This window comes from Trichomycterus rosablanca, chromosome 20 (genome assembly GCF_030014385.1).
Source record: "Trichomycterus rosablanca isolate fTriRos1 chromosome 20, fTriRos1.hap1, whole genome shotgun sequence".
NCBI lineage: Eukaryota > Metazoa > Chordata > Actinopteri > Siluriformes > Trichomycteridae > Trichomycterus > Trichomycterus rosablanca.
This window is the reverse complement of record NC_086007.1, coordinates 106429-118796: the sequence shown is the minus strand read 5'-3', so window position 1 is coordinate 118796 and position 12368 is coordinate 106429. Positions and strand designations below refer to the sequence as shown.

Genomic DNA, 12368 nt, shown 5'->3' with positions numbered 1-12368 from the left:
ACACAATTCTACAGTTGGACTGCAGGAAACGTAATTATTAAAACACTAAACAATGCTTTTATTTTTTATTAAATTCAAACAGCACAAAGACAAAATATTTATCATTTTATTTATTAAACTTTATTTCATTCTAAATGCAATATCTCACTAAAACAATTAATTTTGTTCATTGCACAAACGTCCTAATTGTGTATATTTTTGTAAAATTAATAAGCACCTGATTAATAAACGATCAATAAAAGATAAATTAATTTGTGCAGATGTTTCAGTAAATTGTTCTTAATTTTGGAAGCTGCTGGTTAGAAATTGTACAGTTCACTCTTTACACGTGTTTTTATTCAACACTGATTGTTCAGAAATTCTATAATATACAGACATGAAGCAGGTGAGTTCTGACGGAGTTCTGACGGAGTGTAAATCTCTGGATTATTCTGTATAATCACTCACACAGAACAAATAATCTGCTCTACTGATGACGTTTTTAATCAATCATCACTGATCAGCACAAACAGAAACTCACAGAACAATCTTATTACTGAGCAGATTTAGATTTTAAGTGCGGCTGATGGGGCGTGTCGGGCTCCTCTGTCTCCACCGTGCTGGGGGGGGGGGCTGGTGGAGTTACTGCTTGTATTTGCCCAGAAGTTCTCGTGAGATGATGAGTCTCTGGATCTGAGCAGTTCCCTCATAAATCTGAGGAAAGAACAAACGTGCAGTTTATTAAAACAATTCATATTTTTTAGAATCAATAATTTTAATCAATAATTAATGACTGACATTAAAAGAATCATTTTACACAGTAAACAGAAATGTAATATTCTCAGTATAAAAAAAATCACATTTACACATTTCATGTCTTTTAACTTTGTATTATTTTAATTTATCAATAGAGTCTGGTTCTGGGCGGGGCAGTTCTGGGTGGGGCAGTTCTGGGCGGGGTGGGGCCTAAACTCACCTGGTAGATCTTGGCGTCTCTCATCAGTTTCTCCACTGGATATTCGCTGTTGAAACCGTTTCCTCCGAATACCTGCACGGCGTCACAGGCCACCTGATTAGCGATGTCTCCAGCGAAGGCTTTAGCGATGGAGGCGTAGTAGGTGTTCCTCCTGCCCTCATCCACCTCCCACGCTGCCCTCTGATACGCCAGTCTGGCCAGCTCCACCTTCATCGCCATCTCCGCCAGCATGAAAGAAACCGCCTGGTGCTGAAGAATGATCACCATCACTTACTACAGTTACTACACATCCACTCATCCATCTATTCAATCATTCAATCAGTTCATCCATTCATTAAACTCCAAAAAGTGCAGAGTGAAAAAGTCTTTCAGGAAAAGAAATGAGCTGCTTCTGAACTACATGAATAATCGCTCAGTGTAACAGGATTATATTTCTGATTTAAAAATAAATCCACTTTAAATCATTTGATCTTATAGACAAGGTTCAGTGAGGTGATACCAACACCGCTCGACACTAAAACTTACCTCAGCAATCATCCTGCCGAAGGTTTTCCTCTCTAAAGCGTATCTGGTAGCTTCATCCAGAGCTCGCTGAGCCAGTCCTGTCGCTCCTGCAGCAACCTGAAATACACAAGATCAACAGATAAGATAACCCTAAATCACATCAGGTACACAGCTCACGCTCCACAGATCAAATACAGAAACCATCCATACACCCAGAAATCATGGCATCATCTGGGCTCAAACCCACAACCTTCAGGTGACGGGGTGAACACTTTATCACACATCACAACGTTTAACTGAAGCTAAGAGAAGGAATCACTGCATCATGTTATTATACTGAAGTCCTGACCACAGTACCAGTACAGAGCAGAGGAGGATCTTACTGGAGGTCTGGTCTTATCAAAAGCTCCCATAGCGATTTTAAATCCGGCTCCCTCTCCGATCAGCACGTTCTCTTTAGGGATTCTCACGTCCTCGAAGGTGATTCCACGAGTATCTGAGCACCTCTGTCCCATGTTCATCTCCTACAGAGCAGCAGAGAAATATACACTAATATATTAATACATATAAATAATAAAAACAAAGATAAAGCACCGAGTTCTAAACAGCATCAACACATTTTATGTTCTGATTGACGGAACTGTTGCCTTATTACTGCTGCACCCCTGACAACCTGTTCATTACTTTCTGTCTGATAAGAGACGTTCCAGACGAGTTCTTACCTTCCTGCCAATCTGAATTCCTGGACTGTCGGCTTCCACGATAAAGCCTGTGAAAGCTTTACTGGCGGGACATTTAGGATCAGGGTCTGTACGAGTCAGCAGGAAGTACCTACACACACACACACACACACACACACACACACTGTGGAAGACTGTGCTGGTATTAAAATCTGCCCCCTTTTCCAGACCTTCCTGTGTGCTTTCACCAATTGTCTGGTACCTAATGGAGCATAAACCTAAAGAGACCTTACATTAAAATTAAAACAGATTTAGGGAGGTTTTAAAATCATTATTGAAATTCATGTTTCTAATCTGTGTGTTAAGAGTAACTGAATGGCAGTAGAAGCAATGGTGCAGGTTCTTCAGCTGCGTAATCCTTCAGATTGTTACACTTAATATAAATAAAGATGTAATAACACTTTAATCTATTACTGATTACATATAATTAAGCTTTAATATAGAGTGTAATTAGGTGGTATATAAATCAGATTAATCTAGCTAGAATTTTTAATGATAGAGGTATGATGATGAGACTTGATCAGATGATTTGGGTGTGTTAGCTTGATGCTACTGTGTGGTTGAGATGAGGAACAGCAGAACTGTGGAACTGAGATTAATCTGTACTGGATTAGAACATTAACACGCTGAGCCAATGCGCGTTAATCTCATTAAACCAGCACAGATAATCACAAACCTGTAACAGGAACCCAGTTTAAACCAGTCATTATACCAGTTAGCTTTTCCTCCGTTGGTGATCCACATCTTCTGACCGTTAACGATGTACTCGTCTCCTTTCTTCTCAGCACGAGTCTTTATTCCTGCAACGTCTGATCCGGCACCGGGTTCAGTTACACAGTACGCCTTTATAACACACACACGAGAGCAAACACACACTATTAATTCTATCTATTTTACGAGCACATTTTACCCTTTTTAACAATATTCTATTTAATAAAAGTAATGGAAGCAGCAGCACTTACACACATCAGCGGTTCCTCAGTCATTCTTCCTAAATATTTCTTCTTCTGTGCATCGTTACCAGCAATAATCACCGGCATTTGCTGTGGAGCATCAGCACAGTTCATCACTGCTGTATAAAACCCTAAACCTAACCCTAACCCTGCTGTTTCACCTTTTATACCTTCTACAAATGTTCCTTAATCTAACTGTATAAATAATATTAATAACAAAAATATTATTAAACTGTAAAGAACAGAGAAATAATATAATAATGATATAATCATGGGTCATTTTATATATGGGCCAGGGCCAGTGATAGCTCAGTGGTTAAGGTACTGGACTAGTAAACAGAAGGTTGCCGGTTCAAGCCCCGCCACCACCAAGTTGCCACTGTTGGGTCCCTGAGCAAGGCCCTTAACCCTCAATTGCTCATCGTGTAAGTCGCTTTGGATAAAATGTAAATGTAAATATATGATTTATTTCTACACTCACCCCCAGAGAGTTGGCTTCGACAGCGGTCTGTACTCCAGTGCACCCGTACGCCAGCTCCTCAGTGATCAGACACGCATCAAAACTGGACAATCCCAGTCCACCTGAAATCAGTCAATCATTCAGTTACCAACAGCAGCACTAAATCCTTCGTAACACAGCACCCAAATATACTGCCTCCAACTGCAATAACATCCAAAACATTCAACATCATTATAATACTCATTACATGTGCATGAGGCTTACATTTAACCCAGAGTAATCTTTTACATTTTGTTATTAAACAGTTCTACTAATTTAGTTTCACCGCGTTTTTCAAATATTCCTAAAATACTATATTAAATTCTTAAGAAGGCACGTGAGCCCTGCTGTACACTGACAGGTGATGATGGTGGTGATGATAATAATAGTTAGCATGATGGAAATGTGCTTTAATATCAGGGCAGGTTTTGTGTGAGGTAATAATAACGTACCACAGCTCTCTGGAATGTGAGAGTTCATCAGGCCCAGCTCCCACGCTCTCCTGATCAGAGGAACCGGGTACTGTAGGAGAGATCAGCAGGTTAGAATGAAGTCAGGCAGACATGTGTATGATGATGAAGTGGTTATTATAACGGCATGAACTCACCTCACCACTTTTATCATAATCAGGAGCCACAGGGACGATCTCCTCACGTGCAAACTTCCTGGCCACGTCCTGAAACTCCTTCTGCTGCTCCGTTAAATCTGGATATGATGAAGTGGGGGTCGTTAATTAAGGTGTGTGGGTGGGGTTCAATACATTAGTGTCCAAATACTTTTTAAACATTTATTAGCTCATGATTATAATGAAATATTTCTGTTTCTGTTTTTCCCACAGGTACAGAGTTAAAAGGTTGGATGTGAGTAAATATGCAGTGGATTTCTGTGCTGGAACTAGATGAAATAACAGCGTCTTTATACTTCTGTTACTCTCAGTGGAGAAATGAAAGCAGTATGAAGGCTGAAGTGCAGTGAGGTGTAGATACCAAAGCAGAAGCCTGCAGAAGATGCTTTTACTGCAGCAGACGCTCTCGCTGCACCAGTGCTGCTGAACCTCAGTCCAGTCTGAACCCCAACCTTCAGCACCTACACACACACACACACACACACACACACACACACACACACACACACACACACACACACACACACACACACACACAGATCATTAAAGGTTACAGTATCGAACTGTGCTACCACCACTTGTTAAGTTAATTTGGCTATTTGTGCCACCCCCACTGCCAACAGGTGCATAACATGAAGCGCTGGCAGTAGAATGGGTCACACTGCAGAGCTCAGTCACGCTTAAGAACACAACTTAATATTCACCAGGTCCAATGGCAGGTAGTGCAAAGCACAGCGTTATTGGACTCCTGAGCAGTGAAAACATGTAAAGTTCCAGAGTTCAGTGAGGAGAGATTCTGGGGTGGAACAGCAGCAGATTTATGTTCCTGTACCTGCTCAGGTGTCTGTTAGTACAGATCATACAGTCTGCAGGGTTACATTAAAATCTGATATTAAAATAAAGAGATAAAGTGAAATAAATCAGGTCTGAATAAATCAATCTGAATGTTGATGTTCCAATATAAAGAACAATCATTACACAGCTTTTCTATTCACTCTAATTGTCTAAATAAAATAAACACTGTGTGTGTGTGTGTATATATATATATATATAATACATATATAACATATAAACTAAATAAATGTTATATAAGTTTTACTATTTAACTACACCGCTGGCGTTAGCATTAGCTTCTGACGCACAAACGCAGATCATCAAGTTTACGATTTAAATCACACAGCCTTCACTAACAGTTTAAATGAATTTATAAAATAAAATAATGACTGTAAACATAAAGTTGAATATAATATTTACCTTATTCAGCAACATTATTGTAAGTTAAAGTGAATCTGAACGTCTCGGTGTTCTGAGGTAAATTTGTTCTTTAGACTGGCACAGCTCTCCACCAATCACAGCAGCGGATTCACTCACGTGATCACACCATATTACCGTTAAGGTCACCCTCTGTGACTTTTACCCCAATTCCAAAAATAAAGTTTATTAATAATCATTTACATTTAATACTTTAATTATAGATAAATATAAATGTAATCATTATTAATGGAGATTAAAAGATTAAAATGATATTTCAGGTGGCAACATGTGAGCTTTAATTTTTACATCTGCTCTTACAGAAGAATATTAATTATTAGGATTGATTGTCATTCAGTTTAAAAACAAAAAACATTTATCGATGCAATATTTCTAATAATTTACCATCTATACATAATCATGTAAATCAGTGTGTGTAGGTCAGGACAGAAACCACAACTGAATGTGTGTCACCTTCAGGTCCTTAGACGGCAATTGCATGAAAAACCGTCATTTTACTGTAATAAATGTAGTCACATGACCTCAAGAGTACTTCAGAAAACTACTGTCAGAAAACACAGTCCACCGCTGCATCAAGAAATGCAACATCTATTACACTCGGCCGAACATCAACTCTATACAAAGACGCCTCAGAGTTCTCTGGGCCCGAGCTCATCACAGATCCAAACAAAAGTGGACACACGTGCTGTGGTCAGATGAGTCCACGGTTCAGGTTTGTTTTCATAACGGATGTCAAGTTCTCTGTGCCAAAGATAAAAAGGACCATCCAGACTGTTATCAGTGAAAGGTGCAAAAGCAACATCAGTCGTGGTATGTGAGTGCATCAGTGCCCACAGCATGTGTGACCAGCATATGTGTGAAGGAACCATTAACACTTTTAGAGAAACACGTGCGGCCATTAAGGTGCCGTCTTTTCCAAGGGATTATTCCAGCAAGAAGATGCCATTGTGGCTTAATAGATACAGAGTGCACATGCCTGACTGACCTGCCTGCAGTCCAGATCTGTCTTTTGAAAATTATATTATATTGTATACCATTAAAACAGAAAATAACTAAAAGGAACTAAAATTATTTTATTCACACATCTACTCGTTATCAGTGGTGTGGAAAAAGTACCCCCTCCAACTGGTAGCCTCTGTTACTGTTTATTTATTAATATTTTCAGATCATTAAACACAATATTAAACAAATAAAACTCCAGTAAAAACTGAGAAAGTTTTACTAACAATTTAATAAAATATAAATAAGTTGTTTGTTGCTCTCTGATAATGAAGAATACTTATAACTGCACACACTGCAGATCTAAACTCAAACATCATTTAAATAAAAAATTAATTAATTAAATGTGGACTAGAAATAAATAAATATGTGAATGAAGCTGATCAGCGTGTGTTACTGTTTGCCAACCAAACCAAGAGCAAAGGGCATCAGAGTGAAGGGCATCAGACACCAAAAACACCCAAACAAGAACAACACCAAAAACACACTGCCCACATACCCGGTCAGTCTGATCACAACGTCCATTTGTCATAAAGTTTAGTGGTTGTTAGATTCTGTGGGGATTTCTGGGATCTTTCAGTAAAACTCATCACCACTAGTTCATGATGTACAGTGTAGTGTCTGATTATTCTGTTTTGTTCTTTTAGTGTTTGTGTGTAATAATTGTTAATTCTTGTTCATTTTTAGCTTAAATTTATGTGACAAATTACAAAAAAGAGCCACAAAATATTTTCTCATTTGATAAAACTGCTTACATATATTTGTTTTATTCTTCTTTAAAAGCCAACTAATATTTTACATTTTAATGCTACAGATAATTATAATCATATTTTACATTTACCAAAAACAACAAACACGACTTTGATCCCCTTATCTCTTATAATAATAATAATAACAATAATAATAATAACAATAACAATAACAATAATAATAATCATAATAAAGTAGGTAGATTTATTGGGATGCAGAGCTGCAGTAAGATGCTGATTTTATAGAAAGGTTTTTTAGATAATCTTCTGATTTTAGGATGAACTGCATCCACTCCTCACACAGCTCGTCCATACACAGCCCCAAACCTCCAAACTCCACCGGTAAGATCCCCCTCGGGAAATACTCCACCAAACTGTCCATGTATGAACCGCCATGAAAGTGAATCTGCTGAATCACATACAGAAGTAAAACACTTATATATATATATTTATGATTTTTATTTCCCCACAGTAACGTGCAACTATAATTTAATTTGTTCCACTAGGGGTTTAGGTTTTGCTCGAGGGTCCAACAGTGGCAGCTTGGTGCTTTAGACCTCAATCCTCCCATTAACAGTCCAGTAAAACTTGTAAAAGTAATCTGAAGTGGTCATGATACCATTAATATAATATATAAATATATGTTTTAACCTCTCTGAAATTATTAAGGATTTATCATGGTTAAATAGTAAAATAACTTCAATAATTCAATAAATAAACACATTCTTTTATTTAGACCTCTGTGTTGATGCTAAATTAGAAGAAAGTAAGATGCTGACCCTCTGTTTGATCTTTTCTGGGAGGAACGGTCGGATCATGGTGAACACTGAATGGAAGAATCTGGGTTCGTTAATAAAGTGAATTCCACGAACCTTCAGCGGAAACGAGTCCTGATAAACAAAGCAGAGAAATCAGATTATTATTTACATGATTACATGTACTCAGTGTTGAAGCACGAACCAAAGTGCAAAAGTCATCTGTCAACTGTTTCACTACTAAGTTCCAAACTACCCCTGTAAGTGTGATAAAGGGGCAATGCCAACGAGGACTATGTCTTAGAAGATGGAAGAAGTAAACATACATAAAATAATCATCATACAATTACAGCAGGAAACAAATATACACCCCAAATTCATCTGCATTTATCAGAATAACATCTACATACCATGAGAACTGAGGAGATGTTCTTAGCGAGAGATGGGTTAATTTGGAGAGCGTGTGAGAAGCACCAACCCTGCAGATCAAAAATGGCTTTCAGTCCGTTTATCTGAGTCTCACTTTCCTGAACAATCAGCTCGGACGTGATCAGACTGACCCGAAAAACTTCATATGCTGTAAATTCCTTCGGATTCCACTGACCTGAAAGAACACGGTGCAGAGTTACAGAGATGGAGCAGTTATAATAAAAACACAGTAAGAGAAGATCAGTAGATTTATAATTTAGTGGTTTGGTTTTTAAAGCATCCCTCATTATCCCTGCTGTGTGTTTATTACTGACAGATTAACACCTGATTTCAGTTCTAAAGCGAACAGGATCCACCTGAGCACCATTTATGTGTGATTGATGGTAAAATAGTAATTATATTCATTCTAAATCAAAAAGTCAGGGGATGTGAATACTTTCTGAATCCACTGTAAATATTATTATAAAATGTAAAATAATAACTGCTCTGAACTTAAAGTAATTTGTAAAATCATTTGGAAGAAAGAAATGTGATGAGTAAATAAATATAAACACACATTCTTAAAGTTAATAAAAGTTAAATCGGATTACTGATGCGGTAAATCAGGACTCGGCTCCCGCCGGCGTCTCTGCAGGGCAAGACGGTGTGATAATGGTTTTTTAGGAGGCCCATGATGGAGGACGGGTGCAGATTGCTGCTTATTTCAGGGCTCTGCAGTTTCCACTTATTATAGTTAATCAGCAACTGTGCAGAAAAGAAAGTAAGAAATATTTACAAACCCAATTCCAAAAAAACATCGGTACAAAAAAACAACAACACAGGAAGCAAAGATCTGCAAATCCTATTAAACCTGCATTCAGATAACAAAGGACATATTGAAATCATAAAGAGAAAATATTGTTTCTTTTGTTTATATATAAAACCAATTCTAATATCTGGAACACATTTTTAAAAAATTGGGACGGGGCATTTTTACCATTGTGTTACATCATCGTTCCTTTTAACAACATTCTGTACTAGTCTGGATACTAAATGTTGTAGTTGTGAAGGTGGAATTTAAAAAATACCATCAACACTTAAACACCCCCAGATCATCACACGCTGGTTTTGGAATTTTGTTGTTGGTCCCGTCCCTCTTTAACTTGTATTTGTAGCTGCAGTGATAAACTGTGTTCACTGATAAGGGTTTTCTGAAGGAGTGCATGTGAACCGACTGCTTCTTTTCACCTGCACCGGACGGGTTCATACGGAGACCCATATCGTGAGAGTCACGCACTGATCTCCGTTATCCCCCGTCTCTGTGCAGTGCCATTGATCAGCCAGCACAGGGCGTAACTGCAGCATTTATGTGGAATCCTCTCTGGCCCTCCCACCCTTGGACACAGCAAACTGGTGTTTAGGTGTCGGGCCGGCCCGTAGCAGAACTAGGGTTCGAACTTTCTGATGTCAGCACCGGTGGGCTAATGTGTTTTACCACTGTATCACCCGAGCGCCCCAACAAAGGAACTAATCAGACTGATCATTACAACACTGATATTTTATTATTCAGGAAACTACAAAAAGTTTTTCAGTCAGAAATGTTCTGCTGTTCCTGCAGAAGCTGATTTTCATGTCTAATCTGTTTCATCACTTTATCTGAAGCTGCTGAATGTTAATAAACCCGCTAAGAGAACTGACTCAGCTCTGAATATATTAAATACTGAACACGTGTTTACTCTGCTGCCGTTATCTGGTGTTTGAGTTGATTTTACGTAACAGGAAAGTAAACAAAAATCAGACCTTCAGTGCCGAGTCCATGTCAAAGTCTCTGGCCCTCAGGAACCGAATCAGAAAATTATCGGATAAATCCGAGTGGGATTTAATTCCAGGTTCTCTCTTCGCCCTCAGCCTCAGTTCTAGCAGGTACGGCTTAATCTGACTCGAGTCCACGGGCAGAACGTTCAGTTCTGCACCAGTTCTGGGTCCAGTATCAACCACGGGTTCTGCACCAAGCTTCACTTCTCCATCAGCTTCTGGTTCTGCACCAGCTTTCAGTTCCTCACCAGTGTTTATTTCTGTATCAGCTCCAGATTCTGGTTCTGGTTTGTGTTCTGCACCAGTTCTGGGTCCAGTATCAACCACGGGTTCTGCACCAAGCTTCACTTCTCCATCAGCTTCTGGTTCTGCACCAGCTTTCAGTTCCTCACCAGTGTTTATTTCTGTATCAGCTCCAGATTCTGGTTCTGGTTTGTGTTCTGTACCAGCTGGTCTGGGTTCTGCAGGATCTGTGGGTTCTGCACACTTCATTGTGCTGTAATGAGAGACTGTGTGAACGTTTTGCCTTTAAACACAGAAACTGAGCAACAAGCAGCAACTGAACTTTAGTAAAACATTCACTCTGAGAACACAATCAACTACACACACATACACACACACACATACACACACACACACACACACGCGCGAGCAGTGGTGGATAAAGTACCTTACCTTACCAGAAATTTACTTTGATAGAAGTTAAAGTTCCTCTTACAATATGATTTGAGTAAAAGTATTAAAGTATCTGATGGTTAATGTACTGATTTGGGTTGCACATGTCGATTTTGTTCTTTTATCCAGGAAAGAGGGACAAATACAAATTAGTCAAGTAAAGCAATTTATTAAGAATCAAATACACAGATTGGTAAAAGTAATTCTGAGCTCATACACCAACAGCTGTTGCATGGAGAAATCTCGTCCCCTGTCCGTGTGCCATTCCTTTTCTAATCTTGACTCCGCCTTCCACTGGTATATGTCAAAAAGCTCTCTTTCTATATGGTTGAGCAAAAAGTGTTCTCTTTGTACGTACAGCAAAGCTTGTGGTTTTCCTGTTCAACCATTCCTCACACTCTTCGCACAGTTGGAACATAAGCCATCTGCATGCATATTCTTGTTTTTGTCTCATTTCTCAGAAGGTTAGGTTATCACCTTCGCCCACACCCGGTGCAGAGCGTTCAAAACATTGGGTCACTCAAAGTTCAGTCTACACAAACTCAGGAACATTACTTTTGTATGTAAGAATACAACTTATAGTAGGTCAGTAATAAAGACACAAAAGCAAGTTTAATAATCAACACACACTTAAGTCATAAATAATCCAGATAACCTAAAACCAGTGTATTCTGGCAGAATTCATTGAAGCACAATTTAAAGACGTGAATGTTGCTGAACATCATAAATCTTATGGAAGGACGAAAAATGACATAAGTATAAATAAGTAAATGCACAAATAAATAATGCAATAAATAAATAACTACTAACTAATAAATACATTTTTGTCATGAAAAAGGACATATTTAAATAAAATGACTTGAATCTATTTCTATATTTCCATACATCAGATTTTATTTGGGCTGTTTCTGTATTTCTACATTTATTTATTTATTTCTACATTTATTTATTTATTTCTACATTTATTTCTACATTTATTTATTTCTGTATTTCCACATTTCTGTGTCTGTATGTTAATAAGGTAGGCGGGTCCTATCCTCACTCTACAGCAGGATTGGTTAGCGAGTTGCAATCGATTCGACTCTGCTACTAATGCCTGCTGGCCCTACAGCAGCTGTGTTCCAGGCTGGCGGATTGCTAGCGTTGCGCTTAACAAGCAACAAGTTGTCGATGTTCATTCATTTTAAACAGTCCTGTGTTACTGATGGCGATTTTTTTACGAGTCATTGCAAATGATTTAAGATCATTAGCGAATGATTTTGAGAGCCACGCGCCAAATGACTCCTTCTGTTTGGTCTGGAAAGAATAACTTGATGGTTTAGTTCAGCTCAGTGCTGATATGGATGTGGACATTGACCTAACTGTGTTAGACAGTCTTCAGCAAGTCGCCGCCAACTTCACATTCTCTCAGAGACAGAG

At 38.5% G+C, this 12368-nt stretch overlaps 2 protein-coding genes across 3 annotated transcripts; both read right to left on the bottom strand.

Moving 5' to 3' along the window:
* Positions 1 to 52: 52 nt before the first annotated feature.
* acadm (acyl-CoA dehydrogenase medium chain) lies at positions 53 to 5613 on the bottom strand. The gene is made up of 12 exons (XM_063016878.1): positions 5531 to 5613; positions 4638 to 4737; positions 4259 to 4356; positions 4104 to 4173; positions 3634 to 3734; positions 3162 to 3242; positions 2912 to 3042; positions 2182 to 2290; positions 1843 to 1983; positions 1481 to 1576; positions 956 to 1204; positions 53 to 693 (listed from the first exon to the last, which is right to left on the bottom strand). Exons 1-12 carry the CDS (start codon positions 5543 to 5545, stop codon positions 622 to 624), a joined length of 1263 nt encoding a protein of 420 aa, XP_062872948.1. The 5' UTR covers positions 5546 to 5613; the 3' UTR covers positions 53 to 621.
* Positions 5614 to 7276: 1663 nt separating this feature from the next.
* On the bottom strand, positions 7277 to 11147 carry ttpa (tocopherol (alpha) transfer protein). Of its 2 annotated transcripts, XM_063017074.1 has the most exons (6): positions 10950 to 11147; positions 10260 to 10770; positions 9071 to 9224; positions 8462 to 8655; positions 8076 to 8186; positions 7277 to 7705 (listed from the first exon to the last, which is right to left on the bottom strand). In XM_063017074.1, exons 2-6 carry the CDS (start codon positions 10764 to 10766, stop codon positions 7502 to 7504), a joined length of 1170 nt encoding a protein of 389 aa, XP_062873144.1. In that variant the 5' UTR covers positions 10767 to 10770; positions 10950 to 11147; the 3' UTR covers positions 7277 to 7501. The 2 variants fall into 2 exon arrangements, with proteins under 2 accessions (XP_062873144.1, XP_062873145.1); XM_063017075.1 differs by lacking the exon at positions 10950 to 11147 and having other exon boundaries at positions 7277 to 7702.
* Positions 11148 to 12368: the final 1221 nt, after the last annotated feature.